At 37.6% G+C, this 25,968-nt stretch overlaps 3 protein-coding genes and 1 pseudogene across 3 annotated transcripts; all 4 read left to right on the top strand.

Annotated features, from left to right (window-relative positions):
* The first annotated feature begins 373 nt into the window (after positions 1 to 373).
* On the top strand, positions 374 to 3,123 carry LOC132185594 (xanthotoxin 5-hydroxylase CYP82C4-like; annotated as a pseudogene).
* A 3,262-nt stretch (positions 3,124 to 6,385) lies between these two features.
* LOC132183637 (cytochrome P450 CYP82D47) lies at positions 6,386 to 8,776 on the top strand. Its single transcript, XM_059596998.2, has 2 exons — positions 6,386 to 7,388; positions 7,997 to 8,776. The coding sequence occupies exons 1-2, from the start codon at positions 6,468 to 6,470 to the stop codon at positions 8,618 to 8,620; spliced, it is 1,545 nt and encodes a 514-aa protein (XP_059452981.2). The 5' UTR covers positions 6,386 to 6,467; the 3' UTR covers positions 8,621 to 8,776.
* A 1,792-nt stretch (positions 8,777 to 10,568) lies between these two features.
* On the top strand, positions 10,569 to 13,332 carry LOC132184324 (strychnine-10-hydroxylase). Its single transcript, XM_059597913.2, has 2 exons — positions 10,569 to 11,705; positions 12,550 to 13,332. Exons 1-2 carry the CDS (start codon positions 10,764 to 10,766, stop codon positions 13,174 to 13,176), a joined length of 1,569 nt encoding a protein of 522 aa, XP_059453896.2. The 5' UTR covers positions 10,569 to 10,763; the 3' UTR covers positions 13,177 to 13,332.
* A 7,947-nt stretch (positions 13,333 to 21,279) lies between these two features.
* Positions 21,280 to 23,789, top strand: LOC132184485 (strychnine-10-hydroxylase-like). Its single transcript, XM_059598132.2, has 2 exons — positions 21,280 to 22,633; positions 23,034 to 23,789. The coding sequence occupies exons 1-2, from the start codon at positions 21,686 to 21,688 to the stop codon at positions 23,670 to 23,672; spliced, it is 1,587 nt and encodes a 528-aa protein (XP_059454115.2). The 5' UTR covers positions 21,280 to 21,685; the 3' UTR covers positions 23,673 to 23,789.
* Positions 23,790 to 25,968: the final 2,179 nt, after the last annotated feature.

The raw sequence follows: 25,968 nt of genomic DNA, 5'->3' as shown, positions 1-25,968 counted from the left end.
TTTATTCATAAAGAACTTAAAATTAAATCTGGACCATTAAAAAAATTATAGCACACATAAAACTCTATGCTAGTTTCTTTTTTTTTTTGGTACATATTCAATAATATGAAATAACTCTTAACAAATGGCTCAAGCTAATTTATTGGTTCTACAAATTAAGTTAAACAAATTAATTTATATCTTTTTATTTTTAAATGCCCTAGTTGAGGGAACCCATGCATGCATGCTTCTTGCCAGAATTAACTTCAAGAATTCGGTATATCTATGTATCAAGCATGCGACTTCAGTTGAAATTGCTGTCGCAGTGGACTTATAAATTGACTTGGGATTCATGTTGATATGTGTACGTATATCTTAGTACTCTTGAATTCCCATGGATCCTTATCTACAATTAACTGCCATTGTTGTCTTCGTTTCCTTAATCTTTTACTTGTTGCGTTCATTGCTTGAAAAGAAAAAGAGCAAAGAGGCTCCTGAACCAGCTGGTGCATGGCCAATTATTGGCCACCTCCACCTTCTAGGCGGCGGTGATCAGCTTCTCTACCGAACCCTTGGAACAATGGCGGATATGTACGGCTCAGCATTTAGTATCCGCCTTGGCAGTTGCCGTGCTTTTGTTGTGAGTAGCTGGGAAGTAGCAAGGGAATGCTTCACCGTAAATGACAAGGCGCTTGCTTCACGCCCTACCACCGTAGCCGCGAAGCTCATGGGCTACAACCATGCCGTGTTTGGATTCGCACCCTACAGCCCCTTCTGGCTTGAGATGCGAAAGATTGCAACGCTTGAGCTTCTTTCGAACCGCCGGCTCGAGATGCTCAAGCACGTTAGGACTTCTGAAGCTGAGATGGGGATACGGGAGCTGTACACTTCATGGGTCCCAAATGGCTCCCGTCGTCCATTTCTTGTTGAGGTTAACCGGTGGTTAGATGAGTTGACACTTAATTAATGTGGTGGTCAGAATGGTGGCCGGGAAACGTTACTTTGGGGCCTCGGCTGCCAGCTGTGACGATGGGGAGGCCAGGAGGTGTCAAAAAGCGATCAGCCAATTCTTTCATCTGATAGGAATTTTTGTGGTGTCGGACGCACTTCCGTTTCTGTGGTGGTTGGATTTGAAGGGGCATGAAAGGGCGATGAAGAAGACGGCCAAGGAGTTGGATTCCATACTTGGAGGGTGGCTGGAGGAGCATCGTCAAAGGAGAGTTTCTGGTGAAGTTAAGGCTGACGAGGGTGAGCAGGACTTCATTGATGTGATGTTGTCACTTCAGGAGGAAGGTCAACTCTCAAATTTTCAATATGATGCAGCTACTAGCATCAAGTCTACCTGCCTGGTATGTTGATTGTTGATTTTCATTGAAGAATTTGAATTTGTGGTTATATAAATTAGCTAGAAAAACTATTCTTGGGCTTATTAATTCCTACGCTAGCGGTGACGATATTGGCCACCCACAGAAGTTCTGGGTTGAGCCTTTTGTGTCATCTCAAGAACAATAGGCCCATGCGTTGGCCCATGCATTGGCCCAATTATTGGGTGGGCATACCTGCCATATTAATTAACATATATACGTAGCTCACTAAGGGATAAGAAGGCTTAGGGCTTGATTGAGATTGCATTTGAGAAGTTTAAAAGTGCTTTTAACACTCAAAAAGTCAATTTAAAGAAAAAATTATTTATTTGGTAAAAAAAATTAAAAGCGCTTTTAAGGGTTCAAAAAGCCTAAAAATGACCAAAACATACTTTTGATAAAAGTTTTAAAATGATACTTTTGCCAAAAAAAACGTTTTTTTTTACTTCAAAACTCTATTTCCTCAAACGCAATCTCAAATATGCTCTTACATGTTTTGAAAAGCTTAAAATGTAGGACTATTTTGTTTTAGGTTGTTTGAATTTCTATGTTATTCAGAGAACTTATAATAATAGGGGCCAACAATTCAGCCCGAAGAGTTTAAGGATTTTAGTTGAAACCTAGCTAACATTCTTTTAAAAAGTTCTACCCTTTTAAGAACTTTGTTTGAATAACATAGACATTTGAAAAGTTTGAGAATAACCCATAAATTATTATATATACGGTTTAAATAACATAGAAATTTGAGAAGTACTCTAAGAGAGGGGGCTACAAGCTAGGCCTATCTGCTTTGAGTAGCCTAAAATGTAAAATTCTTCGCCTCTCTTATTCTGCCCAAATTTAAGTGTTATTTAGAAAGTTTAATAACCAGGGATCGAAGGGTTTTAAGGATTTTTATGATAGTATATGTCATATGTGCATTATTAGTACTATATATTATATATTTTGGATTACTTACAGTATATATTTATCTTCATTGTGTTTACAAAATTTTATGCAGGCGCTTATCCTTGGTGGCAGTGACACTACAGCAGGGACACTGACATGGGCGATCTCATTACTCCTGAACAATCAACATGCGTTGAAGAGGGCACAAGAAGAATTAGACCTTCATGTTGGTATGGACAGACAGGTTGATGAGTCGGACATAAGAAACCTCGTTTATCTTCAAGCCATTATCAAGGAAACTCTCCGCCTATACCCAGCCGGTCCCCTCTTAGGACCGCGGGAAGCATTGGAAGATTGCACCATTGCTGGCTATCGTGTGCCTGCTGGCATCCGATTGGTGGTAAACGTGTGGAAGGTTCAAAGAGATCCAAGGGCTTGGATCAATCCGTGTGCTTTCCAGCCAGAGAGATTTCTCGAAGCCCATGCGAGCGTTGATGTTAGAGGTCAACACTTTGAACTTAAGCCCTTTGGCTCCGGCAGACGGTCATGCCCAGGTGTCTCGTTTGCTCTCCAAATGCTTAACTTGACACTTGCTCGTCTTCTCCATGGGTTTGACTTGTCAACCCCATTGGATGAACTTGTTTGATATGACCGAAAGCCCAGGATTAACTATTCCAAAAGCAACTCCATTAGAGATTCTCCTCACACCACGCCTTCCTGCTAAACTCTATGACTATTAAAGTGTTTCTTGGGGGAGTTGGAGTCATAGATATGAATAAATCAAATAAGATCAAGTGTTGTTGGCAAGAGGGGATCGTTGAATCTTTGGGTATATGGTGTAAGAATATTATTGAATGATCTATTGACGGAAGGATTTACTTCCGTTAGGGTGAAAATCTAATGAAGAACCAAAGTGATAAAAAAAATAAAAAATATAAGAAATGCAATTATCATATTAGACTATTCTCATCTCCACTACTTTATTTATAGAATGCAATGCAACTCTTCATGGAATGATTAAGTGTGGGAATAATTACATCTATTATGGTGTGATCACCCCTACATTTTCAAATTGGGAAGGTGATTGCAAATATTCGGATACGAGATAAGTGTAGTTTCTCCTTAACATATAATATTATTGGATCCTAATAATAATATTATATCAAGATCTGATCACTAGCTTGGAGACGTCCAAGTGTCTATCTCTTCAATAAACTTGTATTATAGGCCGATGGGGAAGGGAGATCTATTGATCATTATTATAGTGTAATAATAAATTAAGATTTTGGAGCAAACAAAGAAAAAAGAAATAAAATTAACAACATACATGAAGAGAATATTTATGTCACCCACATATACACTCAGGCCGCTCCATGTGTAGGTCAATTAAGCCACCGTACGTCGTGTTGGCGATAAAGGCCAAAGCCACATACAAATAAGCCGCAAGAGAGGAATCACAGTAGAGAAGGAGATAATGTTTATCTCATAGCCAAAGAGTTTACATTGCATTCTAGTTCTTATCCTAGTTCAAACATTATCTTCTTCTCGACCGTGATTCCTGTTGTGAGGCATAATTTATAATAAATTAAGAAAAGAAAAGAAAAGAAAAAAAAATTGGTCCCTTTGTCCCTAGCGCCTATGGTCAACAAAAATCACGACAACAAATTAAGGATGACAGCCTTGATCAACCTTAATTATGTTAAGAATATTACTTGTTATTTACTTCTTTAGGTATTATTAGTCTACTAGGTTTACCTTTTCTTATTCTACTAGGTTTACCTTTCCTTAGTCTACTAGGTTTACCTTTCCTTAATCTATTAGGTTACTTGCCTCTCTATAAATAGAGGCCTCTGTATTCATTATTAATATAAGACTCAATACAATGTAGTCCATTATATGCTTCCGCTCTCTCTCTCTTCTCTCTCTCTTTCTTCCGCTTCTAATATATTATCCAATATATTTAACATGGTATCAAAGCCACCTTTTTGTGGCCTCCAATAAACGTCTTTCACGTTTTCCGGCGCCGCCAGTATTATCCGGCGAATCCTTCTCTCTGATCCTCACGGTTCTCTATCTTCTCCTCGAGGTTTTCAGCGTATCACTATACCACCTGAAAACCCGGAAGACAACCGTCCCAGAGCCGCCGCACACAGCCATATCGGAGCCTACACGCGCCCTCACGCGCCGCCCAAAGTTTCGGCAATTCCGCCACTGCCCTTCCGCCACCAGCCGCCACGGTGGTCCGATCACTTCTCCATGGCCACCAATCGATAGCTTTCATCTCGGTGATTCCAGAACAGGCCTCAGATCCTCTATACAACGCTCCACGCGCCGCCACGCGCCCCCAGAAGGTCCGCGCGTCAGATCCACGCGCCAGCAAAAGCCTCCTCCGTTCACCCACGTGCCACGCCATTCTTGCCACGTCAGCCCTAAGTGCCACGTCAGCATAGCCACGACAGCCCTACGTGCCACGTCATCAGTGACACGTCAGCATGTGTGCCACGTCATCAGTACCACGTCAGCATGTGTGCCACGTCAGCCTGTGTGCCACGTCAGCAGTATCGAGTCAGACCTTGCCACGTCATTAGTGCCACGTCATCGTTGACTTTTCAATCGTTGACCGTTGACTTTGACTTTGACCACTGAAAAAGTTGACCAGGTGTTTCCTACTCAATTTTTCGTCCTGATTTCAAATTTGTGGTCTATTTTTGCTTTTGGCATCTCTATATGGCAGAAAACAAGACTCTTCTTCAAATTTAGGTGTTTGTTTTATGCGGTTCTAGTTGGTTTATGCTTGTTCACTTCGGTTTTATAGCCTGTTCTTTGGCACAATTCAATCCGGTTCATTCTTCTTGCGGATGGCACTCTCGGGTCAGACCAATCTTTCCTTAGGTCCATGGGTTTTCGGGCCAAAGAAGCCCCTTTCAGCCGGCCCACTTATGCCTTGTCAAATGCCGCCATCACCGGTCACTGAATAGCCTCTTCAACCGGCCATTTTTCTCCTTACTTAGCTCAGCCGAATAGGCGAGACGGTCTACTAGTTAGATGGGCCAGACTTTAGTTCAGCCGACAAGGCGAGACGGTCCAAGGGTTTCAGGCATGATTAGCCTCTTCAACCGGCCCTGCTTATCTCAGCCGACCAGGCGAGACGGTCTACTAGTCAGACTTTAGTTCAGCCGACAAGGCGAGACGGTCCAAGGGTTTCAGACATGATTAGCCTCTTCAATCGGGCCTACTTATCTCAGCCGACTAGGCGAGACGGTCCAAGGGTTTCAGACATGATTAGCCTCTTCAACCGGCCCTGCTTATCTCAGCCGACCAGGCGAGACGATCTACTAGCTAGAATTTTTGGGTCAGACTTTAGCTCAGCCGATCAGGCGAGACAGTCCAAGGGTTACGGGCCAAACAAGCCCCTTTTAACCGGCCTTGCTTTTCTAAGCCGACTAGGCAAGCTTCTTCATTACTAGTATATGGTTTTCAAATTCAGGCAGAATCCACTAAGTGAACCAAGCTCCAGCTTAAATGCATTGCTCAAATTCAGGCAGAATCCACGGGTCCTTAACAACTTTTATGGCGTTACTTCGGCAATTGTTTCGGCACAAGCAACCTTTTTGGCGAATTCCCTTTTCTTTCCCTTTTCGTTTATCCAAACTCAAGTTTACACATTGAGTTTGAGGGGGGATGTTAAGAATATTACTTGTTATTTACTTCTTTAGGTATTATTAGTCTACTAGGTTTACCTTTTCTTATTCTACTAGGTTTACCTTTCCTTAGTCTACTAGGTTTACCTTTCCTTAATCTATTAGGTTACTTGCCTCTCTATAAATAGAGGCCTCTGTATTCATTATTAATATAAGACTCAATACAATGTAGTCCATTATATGCTTCCGCTCTCTCTCTCTTCTCTCTCTCTTTCTTCCGCTTCTAATATATTATCCAATATATTTAACAATTGCGTCGACGTCTTCTTCCTCTGTTCGTCCCTAATCTATAAGATAACTTATAAAATTTCATCGTGCCGTATATATAAAAAAAGGAAAAAACTAAATGACAGATAATGCATGGTCATAGTTTTGTTTTATTGCATTTAACTATTTACACTTTACACGGCAATCGGCATACAATTACTTTATTTAAAATATTTTTAAATGATGTAAAATTGAACCGAGCAAGTATACAAGTATGTGAAACTAGAGGGCCTTCAACAACTCAAGACAAAGTGATCAGCTACGTACAATGGATTTCCTGCGAATACCAAATCTAAGCACAATCATAGCTGGATTGTTTGCCATACTTGTAGTTGCCTACTTTATCCAAAAGAGGTCCGGAGCTTCTAAGGGAAAAAGAGCACCCGAAGCTGCAGGCGGATGGCCTCTAATTGGTCACCTGCGGCTATTAGCCCGATCTCAGCTCCCCCACATCACTTTGGGAGCCTTGGCCGAAAAGTATGGACCAGCCTTTACCATTCGGATTGGGGTGCATCCAGCCTTGGTGATAAGTAGCTGGGAGTTGGCTAAGGAGTGCTTCACCACCAACGACGTCGCCCTATCTTCTCGTCCCAACCTTGTTGGTTCCAAACACTTGGGTTACAACTATGTCATGTTTGGATTCAGCCCCTATAGCTCTTATTGGCGTGAGATGCGCAAGATAACCACCATGGAGCTACTCTCAAACCGCCGACTCGAGCTACTTAAGGATGTTCGAGCCTCCGAGGTGATGACCTCCTTAAAAGAGCTGTACAAGCTTTGGAGTACTGATGGTGTTTCAGTGGAGATGAAGCAATGGTTCGGGGATTTGGCTCTCAACGTGGTTCTTAGAATGGTAGTTGGAAAGCGATACTCCGGTGACAATGAAGATGCACGACGGTGTCAGAATGCATTCAGGGAGTTCTTTCAGTTGATGGGGCAGTTTGTGGTTGGGGACGCCATTCCTTATCTTGGGTGGTTGGATTTGGGTGGACATGAGAAGGCCATGAAGAAAACAGCGAAAGAGATGGATTGTTTAGCAACAGAGTGGTTGGAGGAGCACCGGAAGAGGAGAGCTTCAGGTGATCAGGCTAAAGGGCAGCAAGATTTCATGGATGTAATGTTGTCGATCCTTGATGGCGCAGACCTGGCTGGCTTTGATCCTGATACCGTCAACAAGGCTACATGTTTGGTACATATCTTATTTTAAGTTGTCGTGGATGCAATTGTGAAGTTTATGTCTCATATTGAGAAAATATAAAGAATAAGAGTAATTAATATATCTAAGTGGATCCAAGCTCTTGAGCTTAAGCTTTTGGGTTAGAAGTAGTGTCCTAATATGTATATTAATTTACTCTTATTTAACTCCTGAGCCCATAGTTAGTTTTCACGCTTGATACACGCGTTTGGTTTGATTTCGGTAAAAAGAGAGATTTCTCTTGAAGTACACGTGGCACTCTTGTGTGCATGTGGGGGAGTTTGGTCAATGTGATAGAGACTTACAACTCACAAGTGATGGAAGATTTGTTGTGCATGCACTTAATTATGATGTTTGTATCCCACATTGAGAAAATATAAAAAATAAGAGTGATTAATATACGTAAGCCCATTAACTTAAGCTTTTGAGCTAAAAGTTGTGTCCTAATATGTATATTAACTTATTTTTGTTGGACTCCCTTAGTGTTTGTCTCCCCGACATAAGTAATGAACAACGCTTTCACCTAGATGTGACCAGAATTTTTGTTTTAAGAATCACTAATTTTTTTATTTACAGCTATTAACAAAAATTGCACCATGTAGGCTATGGTATCAGGAGGCGCGGACACAACCATGGTCACTCTGACGTGGGCACTGTCAGCATTGTTGAATAATCGGCACGCTTTAAGAAAAGCCCAAGAGGAAGTGGACATCCATGTGGGCAAGGAAAGACTAGTCAGTGAAGAAGATATCAACAAATTATTGTATCTCCAAGCCATTGTCAAAGAGGCTCTAAGGCTATACCCACCTGCGCCTCTATCTGGGCTACGAGAATCCACGGAAGACTGCACCATTGGTGGCTACCATGTCCCAAAAGGAACCCGTCTGGTGGTCAATCTTTGGAAGATCCAGACAGACCCTTTGGTGTGGTCTGACCCATTAGAGTTCAAGCCAGAGAGATTTCTCACAACCCACAAGAACTTCGATGTCAAAGGTCAAAATTTTGAGCTCATCCCCTTCGGTGCCGGTAGAAGAGCGTGCCCTGGGATATCTTTCGGCCTTCAAATGTTGCACTTGACATTAGCTAGTCTGATACATGCGTTTGATATTTCAACTCCATCAAACGCTCCAGTTGATATGACTGCAACCTTTGGATTAACAAACATCAAATCCACGCCACTTGAGGTTGTCCTCAAACCTCGCTTGCCACCAAATCTTTATGAATAAATATTGTACTACTGCAGTTTGATGAAAAACAAAAAGCTAGGCTTGTCTCAGCAACATATACTTTCCTTAATTTCTCTAATAATATTGCTGGTTGGAGAAAGGATAACCCATATAGTTTGCTTTTGTGATAAGGCTTAATTAGTAATTGCATGGTGTACTTTGTTCGATTGGTTGCATTAGTTTGTTTGGTTTTATTTATTTATTTTATTTCTGCACAAGATGAGGAGAGAGGGAGATTCGAACTATTGATCACCATTTCATAAAATGCGATTTTCAGCTAATTGAGCTACATACCCCTTAAAACTTTTTAATAGAGTATTGAGCACTCTTGTCTTTGTGTTCTTTCGTTTGCGTTTAATGGATTTTTGTTCATAAAATAAAATAAAATAAGAATCCATGATGCTGAAAGGAAAATAAAGAAAAAAAAAAAAAAAGACCTACGTTAAAATAAATTGTAATGTACAAAGCTAGCGAAATGCTACGTACGGGTTTACAAAAAATTAATAAAGAGAGGGTTATACTGTCACTTTTGAATTGAAAATGATTATTATTGAATTTTAATATACTGATAATTTTAAAAATCTGGTCACATTTGAATTTATTAGAGGATGGAGAGGATGGAGAAGGCGGCTAAAACTCTCTTACTATTTTGCTGAGAGAATAATGCATTATTCTCTCAGCAAAATAGTAAGAGAGTTTTAGCCGCCTTCTCCATCCTCTAATAACTTCAAACGTAACCTGATTTTTAAAATCATCGATACATTAAAAAAAAAAAATTAGAAAAAAAACAAAAAACAAAAAACACCACAAAATAACAAAAAACGAATGGAGCCCATTGATTGATTGGAGGAAGGCAAAGTCACGAACGTTATCTCTTAAAAGGTCGTAACCACCTCATGATATATTTGAATATTGTACGTACGTGTTGAATATTCTTATGGTGGAATTGAGAGATTGACACAAAGATTTGGGAAGAAAGAAAAGGACATGCATGATATATGTATGTGGGAATTGCATTGGCCACAGACTTGGTCATAAGGGTGGTCCCTAACAGCTCGAGAGAGAAGTTTGGCTTTCCATCTTGAAATCTTATCTTTAAGGTCATTAATGGCCACATTAATTTCTTGTTCTTGTGAATGGAAGGGATGGTAGTGAGGTTGATCGAGGATACCCTTAATGGAAGCAATGATGCATGGAAGGCATGTTGTTCTTGCTGAAAAACATAGAGGGTTAAATAAGAAAAAACCACAATTAACCGCTAACTGTTTTTTAAATGAAAATTTGAGAAACAAAAAAAAAAAAAAAAAAAATCCAAAACCCAATCCTACTGGACCTACTGGGCGGTATATAGACGGAACACAATGGATACCTCTATCTATCACCACTCTTACGCCTCCACAAGAAGAATAGTGATATTTCTCAATTTTGTTACATATAAAAATTTTAAAGGTTGGTTGGAAAAAACTTTCTCCAGCTCAATTTAATTAAAAGATATTTCTCCCATTTTTGGCTCTTATAAAAGAGGAGAAGGCGTCTAAAACATTCTTAATTCAGCTGGGATAATAATTCCTAGTAAACTACAAAAAATGAGCTCATTAATATAATTACATGGACTCATACAAGTCAAAATTAAAAATAGTACCACAAAATATCTAAATATGCGTCTATAAAAGCTAATTCCAAGTTCTCATAGTCAAAGATAACCCCCTAAGAGCATTCCTAGTAGTTTCCTCGTCATTTTTCTTATATTTAAGGATCCAAACTACTTTTTGCTTCCTTATGTCAAAATATGCCCCAATAGCTTCCCTTAATCATTCCCTATATCATTAAAATATTTATTTTTTTAATTATATTATATATATGAGAGGAGAGAGGAGAGAGAATTGTAAGAGGAGAGAGGAGAGAGGAGAGTGTAAAGAAGAGAGAGAAATGTTTTTTTTGAATTTAATAATCATAAGGATCGCAATAGTAGAACCCTATACTTTGGGTTCTACTGTAGCGATCCTCATGGTTGAGGCTCATTTAGGGAATCTGCTGTGGGACATTTTTTGTGATTTTTTGGACATATTTCCTACACATAGGGAACAGACTCCCTATAAGGGAGTCTGCTGAGAATGCTCTAAGGCTCCAATCATAAGCTAAAATGGATATTCTTTCACCTTACTCAAACTCTGCCATAGCAGGACTCCTGGCCGTTATTCTCTTTTCCTATTACCTTCTAAGGAGGTCCAGAGTTGGCTTGCCCAAAAAAGCACCTATCGCTGCGGGTGCATGGCCTATAATTGGTCACCTCCCTCTGTTGGGGGGAACAAACACTCCCCACATAACGTTGGGAGCTATGGCTGAAAAGTACGGGCCAATTTTTACTATCCATCTCGGGTTGCAACGTGCTTTGGTAATAAGCAGTTGGGAGATGGCCAAGGAGTGCTTCACCACCAACGACTTGGCTGTTTCCTCGAGGCCCAAGTTTGTAGCTGCCAAACACTTTGGCTATAACTTCGCCCTGTTCAGCTTCGCACCCTACGGTCCCTATTGGCGTGACATACGTAAAATAGCCACCTCGGAGTTACTATCTAACCGTCGGCTTGAGATTCTTTCCTACGTTCGAGTCTCCGAAGTTGAGACCACCTTACAAGAGCTATACAAAGTGTGGACAAAGAAAAAGGAGTCGGGGCAGATTTTGGTGGAGTTGAAGCAGTGGTTTGGAGACATGAGTCTCAACGTGATTCTTAGGATGGTAGCTGGAAAACGCTACTTTTCTACCACTGCAGTGGCTGATGAGGAGGAGTCGCAACGAATCCAAAAGTTAGTGAGGGAATTCTTTCATTATATTGGGATGTTTGTGGTGTCGGATACCATACCTTGCCTTGGGTGGTTGGATTTGGGTGGACATGAGAAGGCCATGAAGAAAGCTGCAAAAGAATTGGATGGTCTTCTTGGAAAATGGTTGGAAGAGCATAAGCGTAAGAGAGCTGCGGGTGAGGATAAAGAGGATAAAGATTTTATGGACGTAATGCTTTCAGTCCTTGATGGCAAAGACGTTGCAGGTTATGACGCTGATACGATCAACAAGGCCACATGTTTGGTACGTACGCGCATTCCTTTTTCACTTCTTATATTAATTGGGTGCAACTATATGCATTTGCGGTTTGCCAGCTATAGTAGAGCTTTCGCTTTTTAGCCTTTTTTTTGTTTTGTTTTTATTTTTTATTTTTTTGTTTTGTTTTTTTATTTTTTTTTGTTGAAAAACTGTTTTGGCTTGTTAATGATCGAACTGAAACTAATTTTGATCATAAATTGAATTTCTCTATTTTTTATCCATTCAAATATATATATACATACATTTTAGAGTAGATTTTGCTTTTTAAATTTCAATCGCAATTTTCAAATTAATTTGGGGAAAATATATTTTATTCTCCGGAATTATTATCCATTTTTTAATTGCATCTCCAAATTTTAAAAAGTGACATCTCAATGCCCAACATACTACAATTGCGTGTCATATTAGATACTTTTGCATTTTTCTTCTCAAATATCTTTGAAGTTATAAAAAAAAATTAAAAAAAATATAAAAATAACCATTTGAAAAAAATAATTAAGGAGCTAATATGAAAATTGACACAAATTTCTTTTAAACTGGTTTGGAGGGAATTTCCTTCAACCTATTCTAATAAGTCCCAAGTGTCTAACATGTTTGGGTTTGTAAAAAAAATCAATGTTTAAGATCATAGCTAAGTAAAATGACAATAAATGAATATTAAGAATATTAAAAAAAACATGTGAGAGATGATATTTGGCACTTATTAAAGTAGATTTGAAGAAATTTTCTCAAACTAGTTTGAATGAAATTTTTGTCCGGTGAAAAAAATAACAAAAAAAAATGTATGTTCTATGGTCTCAATATTCTAACAAAAGTTGTACTTTTGTAGAATATAATTTTAGGAGGCGCTGACACCAACACAGTTACCATAATTTGGGCAATATCGCTATTGTTGAACAACCGCCAAGTGTTGAAAAAGGCACAAGAAGAGCTTGACATCCATGTGGGCAAGGAAAGAGCTTTAAACGAGTCAGATATCAATCAATTGGTCTACCTTCAGGCCATTGTCAAAGAGGCGTTACGTTTATATCCAGCAGCACCTCTATCAGGACCACTTGAATTCTCTAAGGACTGCATCATAGGTGGTTACCATGTCCCCAAAGGCACCCGGTTGATCACAAACATTTGGAAAATTCAAATAGATCCGCGCATATGGTCGGATCCATTGGCATTCAAGCCGGAAAGATTTCTCACCGCCCAATTAAAAGATGTTGATCTTAGGGGTAAAAGTTTCGAGTTAATCCCGTTTGGAAGTGGTAGAAGAGTTTGCCCTGGAATATCTTTTGGCCTTCAAATGGTGCACTTAACATTGGCTAGCTTCTTACACAGGTATGACATCTCAACTCCTTCGAATGCACGTGTTGATATGACTGAGAGCCTTGGATTAACGAACTTAAAAGCCACTCCTCTTGAAGTCCTCATCACACCGCGCCTACCTTCCGAGTTATATGGATAAATGACGACTGTCAAATAAAGTTCAAGGATGGGCCTAAGTACTACAATGACAGGATTTTTTCATAAATATGCATATTATTATAATCATAATAATTGTAAATTATTGCAATCTCTTTATTATTAAGAAACATTTTATAATACTTACATGATTACAATCGTTATTAAGTGATTTTCCTATATTCCAAAATAAGTTGTAGTCTCGTCAATAAAGATGTTGTTTGCCACCCACTTATCTTGGCATGCACAATTAAGTCAAGTGCATTGCATTAATTGTTTCAATTTCTATTATCGGTTCAATGGAAAACCATTACATGATTTACATCAAAATGATTGAAAAAGGAAAAAAGAAAAAAAAGGAAATCTCTGTCAAATTAACAAGAGAAAAAATAGAGACACAACTTTTTGACACAATTTTGGCCAAACTTTTCTTTTATGTGTTTTTTTTTTTTTTAAAAAAAAAAACAAAATAAAAAAAAAATTCTAAAGCAATAATATTCTATGTGGTTCTTTTTCTATTTGGTATTTTTTTTTTTTTTAAAAAAAAAGGTATTTTTCTTCATAATAATGATCTTTTTTTTTTTAAAAAAAAAAAAAACCATTTTCCTCAAGAAAAATACCATTTTTTTTTGTGTGTCTATGTCATTCCTCAATTAACAATGGCTGACAGGAAGAAAAATCTGAGTCATTGGCCACTTTTCCATTTCTGGGGTCTAAGAAAATCTATCTGAAGACAAAACAGGAAAAAAGGTATTTTGTATCATTCACGCGTCCGTGGTTGAAGCTGATTGAGTGAAGTAATTCTAGGTAGCCTACTTGTGTCCTACTAAGAATAATGTGGCTATTAAAATCATCATTGGACTTGTGATTGATCATTATTAAATTTTAATCAAATGATAATTTTAATTAATAGCTACATTATTCTTAGTAAAACACAAATAAAACATAACTAAGCCACCTAAAATTACTCAATTGAGTGCCCTTTACGTCTTACAATAGTGGTGCTCATTTTCTTGAAAGATATATGCTCTTTCCTGACACACGCATCCTTTTCTACAACTTTCATGGGGCCACTATCCTTGCCTTTTTCTCTTCGGACTCTTCCTGGCCTCTTCTTTCTATTTAATTTGGATACTAAGAAGAGCTCAAATAATTGCTCGTAATTAAAACATCACTTCCACCAGAAGCTGGACGTGCTCTAATTAGGTGAATATATTACTCGATCGATAGTTTGTTTCGTGCAGGAAAATGAGTTACCTGACCTATATATATGAATTTGATACTTGGCGCCACTCCCGTCATGCCACTTTTATCCCCACTATATATGTAGATGGAGCTAGCATTTTATTGGGTTAAATTACTTAAATGATTACATATATATGACTCCACAGTTTATCCCAATTTTCAGTTAAATATTATATGTGTTGGACTTTTTTAGCTTGTTTATAAAGAGTTTGAGTTCACAAGTTAAATAGTTAAATTTATCATTTTCTATCAATTTAAACTTTTAGAATAAATGATAGTTTAACTCGATAAGTCAACATCACATTACTCAGCCAAAGGATGCCGCCAATTTATGACTAACTTATATGTGGAAGGAGAGAATTTTATAACTTATTATGGCATATATCATAAAGGATTTAGCTTATATGCTGGAAAAAAAAAAAAAAAAACATTTGTGTTGTACTTTTTTCAACCGTCCAGATCTAATTTCATTATTTCTCTCCATTTCTGGGATCTAAGAAAATCTATCAAAAGACAACAGAAAAAAAATGTATTTTGTATCATTCATGAAAAAGTTAACGCTGGATCTGCGGTTGAAGCTAATAGATTAGTCATATTATTTATAGAAAATAATATATTAAAAAAAAAAAAAAACTTGAATATGAAAATTTGATTAGCATTTTAACATCTCAAAAAGTTAGAAGAATGGTTTTTAATTAAATTTTTAATATTTAATTGCTGGCTGGAGAAAGGATAACCCATAGTTTGCTTTTGTGATAAGGCTTAGTTACTGTATGGTATTTGTTCGATCGGTTGCGTTAGTTTGTTTGGTTGTTTTTTTTTACATGTCCGTGCAAAAAGATGGGGAAGAGAAATTTAAACTAGTGACCACCGCTTTATGAGGTATAATTTTCAGCTAATTAATTTACCCATTGATGACTTTTTAATAGGATGTTGAGTAGCCCTATCTTTGTATTCTTTCCTTGCATTTAATGGATTTCTGTTCATTAAAAAAAAAAAAAAAACCACGTGAAAATAAATTGCAATGTACAAAGCTGCTGCTTCTAGAAATGTTACGGGTATAAAAAAAATTAATAAAAGGCGGAAGGAGAAGGAGGCTAAAACTCTCTTAATTCAGCTGAGAGAAGAGTCCTAGCAGACTAAAACACCACAAAATAACAAAAAAACGAATGGAGCCCACTGACTGACTGGTGGAACGTTACATCTATCTTCTCTTAAAAGCTACATGCAGCCCAGGGAAAAACCCATAAAAAATGTCGAAATTGTTTACTATCTGTCAAGAAATGGCCATCTTGGGACACGAAACATGAGCAAGAATTCCTCAATTATGATTTTTGTCACTCTGGCAGCCTGGCAGCAAATAATTAAGTCAAAGGACTTGATGGAATAGAGAGGTGCCCAACTAGAGCTATGACCACCGGCCGTCAAGTTTTATGGCGGGTGGGACTCCTCACACTTTTTCAAGATCATATACTCTGGAGGAGGAAGTGTAGGGGCTAAGGGTTTTTTTCTTTCTTTCTAACCGTGGACTAGAGGTTGTCTCAACAATGTTTCCTTAATTTCTCTAATATTTGCTGGTTGGAAAAAGGATACCTATAATTTGCTTTTGTGATAAGGCTTAGTAATTGTATGTTGTTATTTATTTGTATATATATAGTTGGACTAAGGATGGGGATATTTTTTACCAGCAAGTTTGGGACGAGAAGATAGGGCCACGTCATTGGTGGTGAAGCATTCCTTGGCCAATTCCCAGTTACTTATCATCAAGGCTGGATGCACCCCAATCCGAATGGTAAAGGCCGGTCCAAACTTTTCGGCTAAGGCTCCCAAAGCCACGTGGGGGAGCTGATCAGATCCACCTAATAGTCGGAGGTGACCAATTAGAGGCCATCCGCCAGCAGCTTCGGGTGCTCTTTTTCCCTTAGAAGCTCGGGACCTCTTTTGAATCAAGTAGGAAACTACAAGTATGGCGAACAATCCAGCTATGGTTGTGTTTAGGTTTGGTAGCTGCAGGAAATCCATTACTGTTATGGGAGAGAAATTGGCCTCCCAGTTTCACATCTATACTTGCTTGGATCAATTTGTATGGATGAGGCCGGTGCGATTAAAATTTTCAGATATGATATTATATATTATATCCGTTTTCCAATTATTTAAAATTAATTTAAATAAAATGGCATATGTACACCTAAAAATCAAAATCTTAACAGTAAAATATATCTTCTCCATTAATTTCAGTTCCACTTTGCTAATGCCACCATTAGTTTTAAGCTTGCCATGACCACATGCAATGTCGTCGTCATCTTGTAAGAGTTTAAAGTAATTAATTATTATATGTATATTAGGATATATAGTAAATGGACATAATAATTGATAATAAAGTGAATACAAATTCTTACAAGCGACCATTTGGCGCTAGCTAATATTGAAGAATTTTTTTTTAAAATTTATTTTAATTAATTAATTTTTTTAAGTTATCTTATAAAGTAGTGGCCAACATAAAAACAAGACGTCGAAGCAGATAAGGTTGGTTGAGGGTGTCATTGATTCTTTGTTGACTATTGGGCCGGGGGAACCTTTTTTTTTTTTTTTTTTTCCTTAATTAACTTTTTTGTCACGCCCCAAATTTTATAAAATTGAGAGCCCACCTCGGAGCTACTCTCGAACCGCTTACTCGAGCTACTTAAGGATGTTCAGGCCTCTGCGATGAAGACCTCCTTAAAAGAGCTGTACAAGCTCCAGACTGGCGGTGTTTCAGTGGAGATGAAGCAGTGGTTCGGGGACTTGACTCTCAACGTGGTTCTTAGGATGGTTCTTAGAGGATTTGGTTAATTAAGTTCATCTTTTGTCCAGACCACTTAGTGTAAGTGGAAAAGTAGGTAAGGATAGAGTTGGCTTCAATGGAGTTGGCTTTGAATAAGATCATAAGATCATTCGCATATAGCATGCATGGTTAATTCTCAAATAAAACACACAATTGCTTTGAGAAACATTTGGAAGTAATCAATTAGAGGTTCAATCCTTCAATTTATTCCTTTTCTTTTCTTTTCATTTGAATATTGAATAGAAAAACTCTCGAGTTTCTATCACGTGTATACGATTATATAGGTGAATTTTAATATGATCTATTCAATTAAACGAATTAGACTTTTTAATTCTAACCCATTAATTTTGTGTTAAACTTGTGAGTTGAGATATCATATTTGAATTGTGTTGAGTTATTGATATAAGGCTATATAAGTTAAGCCTTAACCAATATTAACCTATTTAATTAAAGGGATGATAATTTTGTATCAAATTCATATATAATTGATTCAGGTCAAATAAAAAATTATCAACCTTACTTTGATTACAACTTCTCTAATTGAAACAATCATCTCATGATACTAATTCATTAGTAGAGAAAGATGATAGACTAAGCACGAAACCTATATGTTTGTACTTTGACACGTTCGTAGCTCATGTGTCGTGGAGGGTGGAGATCAAATGGTCACTTTTAGGTGCATGCTATTATGGTACTTACATATATATTCCGAAGAATGATGTGCTCGTATTTTAAATGTTTGACATTAATTAATTAAGATAAACGTTCTGGTGGAGGTAGTGTCGGACTTAGAACATTGTTGTTGTAGGGGCCAAACTAAAATATGATAAACATAATCTAAAACAAAAATGAAGTGCAACCTAGCACAATTGAACCAAAAAACAAAAAATGCATAAATAGTTCAAAGGTGTGTAAAGAACACTTCTAAGAGTTCATGACAATTTGAATCAAATTTCTGGGTTACCGATTGATACTGTCCCTATTTATGTTTGTTTGTGTTTATATATATAAGCAGTGGCGCTATACTTTTTATTATTTTATTATTTTGATAAAAGATAAAAATAATCTACACAGCTACATCCCTATCAAAAAAAAAAAAAAAAAAAGCTTACACGGAAAGAATGAAGAAGAAAGAATTTTCCAGAAGGAGAATCATAAATCAATCAACTCAAAATTTTCATTAAAAAGTAAAAATTTTTAAATGGCTGACATGTGGCTCTGCCACTAGGTGGAAGCAACGAATCTCTTGTCTGGAAGCCACAAACCAGTCAAGTGAAGCTGATTGATTGTCCGTGACATCTTACAATGGTGCACATTTTTCTTGACCTGAATAATTGAGAGTGTACTCCTTTACTAGGGCCAACTTGGCAAACTGGAGACCCAGGCGCATGTGGTGCACACGCAGAAGGGCTGGCAGCGCCAAAACATGTGAAGCCCACGCGCAAGAGCTTTTACCGGCACGTAGGGGCGCGTTCGGGGTCTAATGGCGGAGTGCTTGGCAGAGATATGACCGGCGGCGTTAAATCTGTGGAGCGGATTAGCAACCTTGCTGATCGAGCCAACGTGGTCGCATGTGGAGGAGCTGCAGCGGCACGTGGAGTGACATACAGAACTTTCTGGAGGTGTGTGAGGGGGTGTGGAAGCTTGGACGCTCCAGATCTCTTCTGACCTGGACTTGGCGGCGTCTGATTTAGTCGATTGGAGTGGAGTGTGAAGCTTTGTCACAGCTGTGGCGCAGCATTGAGGCGATTGCTAGTGCGAGGAACCCTTTGGACGCTCGTGGAGGCGCGTTTACTAACATACAAAACCTTCTTCTGGCGCGTGTGAGCGCGTGGAAGCTTGGACGCTTCAGATATCTTTAGATCTGTATTTGACGGCGTCTGATCTGTTGTCTGAGGAGGAGTGGGTAGCTTCGGCAACAACAACGGCGACGCGGGCAGAAACTGGCAGAGGCGCATGGCGGCGCGTCTAAGGGCCGATGGGGGTGGATCTTCCACAGACCTGTAGATCTGTGCCTCGCAAGCATGAATCTGGGATACATTTTCACATATGAGGCTGTGTTAAAGGCTTAGAATTGATTTTGAGCGGAAAAACGCTTGGCGGCTACAGATTAAGTGGCTCTGGATCTATAGGTTGGCACGATTTTTGAGACTATGAGCAGCAGAAATTTTGGCGGCGCTTGATGTAGTGCAATGAGACTGAAATTCACCAAAGGGAAAACGTAAAAAAGACGTTTATTGAAGGCTACAGAAAAGTGGCTCTAATACCATGTTAGAATAATAGAGAGATATAGAAGAACGGAAGAATAATAGGGAAAACGAAAGCACAAAATGGACTACATTGTATTGATATGAATTGATAATATGAAGGACTACAAAGACCTTTATTTATAGAGAGGCTATGAGTGATAGGCAAATAACCTAATAGACTAAAGATATATAAACTTAGCAGACCTAAAATACATAAGGAAATAAATAACCTTAACATAATATTCTTAACATAAACGTTTTGCCCCTAGATGAGTGTTTGAGGGGTGGAATAGAACTTCTACTGAAAATAAAATAAAAAATAAAAAATAAAAAAATACAAGAGGTTAAAAGAAAAAAGATGGGGGTTGAGGATGGGCATTTGACCACTCTCAACCCCTTCCCTCCGCCCCTGCGTCCAGTTTAATTTTATGGAAAAACTGTAGCAAATCAATACGTAATGGCTGATGTAAGAGTGACTGTAGGGTGGGGTGGCGTAATGGCTGATGAAAGAGTGAGTGTAGGGAGTGTAGGGTAGGGTGGGGTGGGGTGGGGTGGGGTGGGGCTTGATTGGTTGAATAGGTTGGCGGCGTTGGCCAACTATAAATCCAACTCTTTATTTTTTTGAAGAAATTTCTGTATTTTGTGTTAAAAATAATATTGTTATTTCCGATATAAATGATATATATCAACCGTACGTGGTAAAAAAAAAAGTTAAACATTACCATGTCTAGCTTTATTATGCTGTTTTAGACAAACAATTCTAAGAACTTGACGGTGGTTCCAAACTATTACTTTGTTATGTATGCTTGAGTCAGGTGGCTAATTTGCTTTCTTTAATAAGGAGAAATAATTTCGTTTGCTCAATTTTATTCGAATGAATTTTTTTAGCAATTCAACTTATCGCCCTAGCTTGAAAGTACATAATTGACATACGTGTGATGTCGTGGTAAAGAATTCACAACAATTAAATGGATTGAATAACTTGCAAAGAAGATGGTAGTGATCATAAAAAATAATAATAATAATAATATTGTGTATCCATTGGTTTATTCATTAGTTACATCATTATTGATTTTGCAAGTTGCAATAAATACTGCTAAAAATCGTTTACGTAATGAAATGAGAAATCAATAGATGAATGATTGTCGTGGTTAAAAATCATTCTCACTTTTTTTGGTTCTTATATCACATCATTCACTTTTTATTATTATTCAAATAAAAAAATTACTACAAAACAATTTTTTTTATTAATTTTTTACTTTCGAATACAAAAAATTTAAAACTTTATACCATATTAACCATCATCAACTATAATAACAAAAAAAAAAAAAAAAAAAAAAAAAGAGAGTTGTCAAAGACACCCAATAATTATAGTTGGCAAGGGGGAAATGCAATGATGAGGCCCATATGTAGCAACAGCGAGGACAATTGTTTCATATTTTTCACATTGATAGCTTGTGTTATCTGTCATTCAAACTCTAAGACTCACGGATTTAATAGAAAATTTGTAAAAGATATGATAAAAAGATAAATGCCTAACATTTTTCCTACCTATCTTTTTCTTGTCTTGTCTTGGGATAGATTTTCTTAGATTGAAGAAACGTAAGAGGGGACAATAACAGATTTTTCTTCCAATCTAATGCAAATATTGCTGCTCAATTAATTGCTTTTAATATTTAATTACTTATTAATGGTATGCAATTATTTTTCCTAATAAATAAAAGTCATATAATTAATACAAATAAGAAAGTTGGTTTGAGAGAGCTACTAGATCTCCTAACAACATCATACAATTAACATCGGGATTAATTATTCGATCTATTCTCCTCTCTTCACAAATTGCTAATGAGTTAGTCAGATTATCTGGTGCGGATCCCAAAGACGCCATTTGTCTCTCTCCCCATTGTCCCCAAAGTCTCACTTTGTGGCAAAACGTGAGACACCTGCCTCTCTTAATTTTGCAGCCGCCGGTGTGGCGGAATGCAAAAAACTAATCAATAGTGGGTTCCATTCGTTGATTAATAAGAAAATCTACAAACGAGTAGGTAGTACCACCTCGTGATAACATGGAGTACCCATCCAAGCCAACATTAAAAATAATACCACAAAAATATATCGAAAAACTAGCTAAATATGCGTCTATAAAAGCTATAGATATCGGATATCCCCCTAAGGCTCCAATTATATGAGCTCAAATGGATTTTCTTTTACCTTACCTAAACTCTGCCATGGCAGGACTCTTTGCGGCCGTTATTCTCTTTTCTTACTACCTTGTAAGGAGGTCCAGAGCTGGCTTGCACAAAAAAGCACCTATCGCTGCGGGTGCATGGCCTATAATTGGTCACCTCCCTCTGTTGTGGGGAATAAAGCCTCCCCATATAACATTGGGAGCCATGGCTGAAAAGTACGGACCAATTTTTAGTATCCAGCTTGGGTTGCAACGTGCTTTGGTAATAAGCAGTTGGGAGATGGCCAAGGAGTGCTTCACCACCAACGACTTGGCTGCTTCCTCTCGGCCCAAGCTCTTAGCCTCTAAACACTTCAGCTATAACTACGCCATGTTCGGCTTCGCACCCTATGGTCCCTATTGGCGTGAAATGCGTAAAATAGCCACCTCGGAGCTACTATCGAACCGTCGGCTTGAACTTCTTTCCTACGTTCGAGTCTCCGAAGTTCAGACCACCTTACAAGAGCTATACAAATTGTGGACGGAGAAAAACAAGGAGTCAGGCCAGATTTTGGTGGAGTTGAAGCAGTTGTTCGGGGACATGACCCTCAACGTGATTCTTAGGATGATAGCTGGAAAACGCTACTTTTTTACCACTACAGTGGCTGATGAGGAGGAGTCACAACGAATCCAAAAGTCAGTGAGGGTATTCTTTCATTATATTGGGTTATTTGTGGTGTCGGATACCATCCCTTACATTGGGTTGTTGGATTTTGGCGGACATGAGAAGGCCATGAAGAAAGTTGCAAAAGAATTGGATAGTCTTGTTGGAGAATGGTTGGAAGAGCATAAGCGTAAGAGAGCTGCGGGTGAGGATAAAGAGGATAAAGATTTCATGGACGTAATGCTTACAGTCCTTGATGGCAAAGACGTTGCAGGTTATGACGCTGATACGATCAACAAAGCCACATGTTTGGTATGTACGCGCATTCCTTTTTTCACTTCTTAAGTGGGTGCAACTGTGTATGCTGTATGCATGTGCCGTACTACAGCTTTTGCTTTTGCTTTTTTTTTTTTTTTTTTTTTTTTTTTTTTCACTAAGTTTGTAATTGCTTTCTGGTTTTTTTTTTTTTACTAAGTTAGTAAAATGACAATAAATAACTATTAAAAATATTATATATATATATATATATATATATGAGAAACGGCACTTGATATTTATTAAAATAGGGTGGAAGAAAATTTTTTCAAATCAATTTGAAGGAAATATTTATCCTATGAAAAAAATAAAAAGAAGAAATGTCTATAAAAAATAAAAATAAGAAATGTCTGCCGGGGATTCAGTAATATATTCTAACATAAGTTGCACTTCGTAGAATATAATTGCAGGAGGCGCTGATACTAGCACGGTTACCCTAACTTGGGCAATATCATTATTGTTGAACAATCGCCGAGTGTTGAAAAAGGCACAAGATGAGCTTGACATCCATGTGGGCAAGGAAAGAGCTTTAAACGAGTCAGATATCAGTCAGCTAGTCTACCTTCAGGCCATCGTCAAAGAGGCATTACGTTTATATCCACCAGCACCTCTATCCACACCACGTGAATTCTCTAAGGATTGCGTCATAGGTGGTTATTATGTCCCCAAAGGCACACAGCTGATCACAAACATTTGGAAAATTCATATGGATCCACGCATATGGTCAGATCCATTGGCATTCAAGCCGGAAAGATTTCTCACCACCCAAAAAGATGTTGATCTTAGGGGTAAAAGTTTTGAGTTAATCCCGTTTGGAAGTGGTAGAAGAGTTTGCCCTGGAATATCTTTCGGCCTTCAAATGGTGTACTTCGCACTAGCTAGTTTTTTACACATGTATGATATCTCAACTCCTTTGAATGCACCGGTTGATATGACTGAGACCCCTGGACTAACGAACATGAAAGCTACTCCACTTGAAGTCCTCATCACACCACGCCTACCTTCCGATTTTTATAGATTAATGACAACTGTCTAATTGAGTTCATGGTTAGGCCTAAGTACTGTGATGATACGATTTTTCTCATATTATGAATATGCATATTATTGCAATATCTTTATTATTAAGAAATATGTTATAATAATTACATGATTACTATCTTTTTGTTATGAAGTGATTTTCCTATAATTATGTAATAATTCTATTCCTAAAATAAGTTGTAATCTCGTCCATAAAGATGTTAGATGTAGATGCATTGGAGAAATGCTATGCCTCATTATTCTAATTATCTTTTTTCAAATACATTCAAATCCACCATTGGATTTGTAAGTTTACATGTTGATTATACATATTCGTAGATTTAAAAAAATATATGTGTGCAGATGGTTAGTAGAATGACATTTTTCTATGCATGGCTAGTAAACAAGATGGAGACTAGTAACACTAACATAAGGGAAATAATTGGTATCAATATTTGTCGATCTAATCTATTTTTCATCACATCTTATAAATTAACTATTAGATTTGTGGACTTATGTGAACTCAAAATAAGTCAATAGTAGACCTCACAAATCTAATAATTAATCTATTAAATTTATAAAAATATATAAATAAAATATTAACACCAGTTATTTCTCTCGGACGTGTAAGCGTTATGGTGAAGGGCACTAATCTCTTGTCTGGCTGCCTCTAGTCAACATCGGTTGCTGGTTCATGAGTTTGCTTCCCACTTATCTTAGCATCCATGAATTAATCAGTGCTTTGCATTATTTCAATTTCTATTCCCGGTTCAAAGGACAACCGTTACATCAAAATGATGGGATACAAAATTTTTTTTTAAAAAATTTAATAGATTAATCATTGATGAGACCCCACATGCAGCAACAGTCAGGAAAAGGGCACTCTAAGAGCATCTCTAGCAACGACTGATATTTTACCTCGTCAAAAAATATTATTTTTTATTTTATTTATTCATTTTTAATACAAATTTCAGCAGATTTTTTATTGCACCGTCTATTTTATTTTTAAATATTATTGTTTATTTTTTATTTATTTTTTTCACTGGGACTCAAAACCCAAACCTATGGCCGGCCTATGCAAACTCTGTGTTCCCTCTCTCCTATCTCTCCCTCCACTCAACCAAATCCACTCCACTCTGCCGAGAGGCGTATAGGAAACCATGGGTATTGGCATATCTTTATGCAATAAAAGCTTTGCTTCCAACTCTGGATGTTTACAAAATCCTTCAGAGCCCATCCAACGAACTCTGTAGGAAAAACAACTAGCTAGATGATTTTTGAGTCAGAATTTGAACAATTTTTACCACTTTGATCACAAGCATTACCAATTGAGTTTCTTTCATGGGTGACTGTTTTATGACCTTGCTCTAAGCCCCTTGTGACAGAGATTCCACTGTACCCACCACTGACACCACCAGGCTAATCTTGCCAAAAGAGACTGGGCGTGTGAGTCTGTGTTGATGGAGCCACCGATTTTGCAATGAATGGTGAGAAACAATCATGGGCAGCTAGAGTCGTCTTGTTGAGAATGTGATGAAAAACAAGGGAAAGTGAGGGAGAGAGAGAAGGGGAGAGAGAAAAATAAAACAACAAAAAGTAATGTTTGAGAAATAATAAAATAACGATCTGTTATTTACTGCAAAATATCATTATAACTCATTTGGAGCTAATTTGACAAAAATAGGCTCATAATAGTTAAATCTAGCTATATTAGTTATTTGCTGGAGTACTTGCTATACCCACGAATTTAATAGTAGGTTTATAAAAAAGATGATATTAAACATGAATGTGGAAAACACTTATCCTACGTACGTACCTTTTTCTTGTCTCGTCTTTTTCTTGGTATAGATTTTGTTAGATTTTGTTAGATTTTGATAAAAGGGGACAATGACAGAGATTTTTCTTCCTATCTGCCATTGTTAATTTGATAGAATGCATGTCACGTGCCCGGAATGGAGAATAACCTGCTCCCACTCTTGTATAACTGGTCCCGGCCGGCCACTTTGAACAATAAGGTAGCATTAATTTATCTAAAAATCAACATCAATATTTTCTTTATTCTATAATGCTCTAACGAAAGTATTGCTATTCAATAATTGCTTTTAATATTTAATTATTTATCAATGGTATGCAATTATTTTGAAGTTATTTTTCTTAATAAATTAATTAAAGTGTTATGAAATTAAAACACACTTTAATACAAATAAAATAGCTGGTTTGAGAGAGCTACTAGATCACCTAACAATATCCTACAAACATCAGGATTAATTGTTTGTTATGTTCTCCTCTCTTCTGAAATTGGTAATGACTTGGTC

The sequence above is a fragment of the Corylus avellana genome, chromosome 7 (assembly GCF_965113065.1).
Source record: "Corylus avellana chromosome 7, dhCorAvel1.hap1.2, whole genome shotgun sequence".
Classification (NCBI taxonomy): Eukaryota; Viridiplantae; Streptophyta; class Magnoliopsida; order Fagales; family Betulaceae; genus Corylus; species Corylus avellana.
Note: the sequence above shows the minus strand (reverse complement) of the source record. Positions and strands in the feature narration are given on the sequence as shown.

Bases quoted from the DNA above. Each gene is read 5' to 3' on its own strand.
- LOC132183637 (XM_059596998.2), top strand. From the start codon at position 6,468: ATGGATTTCCTGCGAATACCAAATCTAAGCACAATCATAGCTGGATTG. The intron at 7,389-7,996 runs GTACATATCTTA...TGCACCATGTAG, and splicing joins TCAACAAGGCTACATGTTTG to GCTATGGTATCAGGAGGCGC.
- LOC132184324 (XM_059597913.2), top strand. From the start codon at position 10,764: ATGGATATTCTTTCACCTTACTCAAACTCTGCCATAGCAGGACTCCTG. The intron at 11,706-12,549 runs GTACGTACGCGC...GTACTTTTGTAG, and splicing joins TCAACAAGGCCACATGTTTG to AATATAATTTTAGGAGGCGC.
- LOC132184485 (XM_059598132.2), top strand. From the start codon at position 21,686: ATGGATTTTCTTTTACCTTACCTAAACTCTGCCATGGCAGGACTCTTT. The intron at 22,634-23,033 runs GTATGTACGCGC...TGCACTTCGTAG, and splicing joins TCAACAAAGCCACATGTTTG to AATATAATTGCAGGAGGCGC.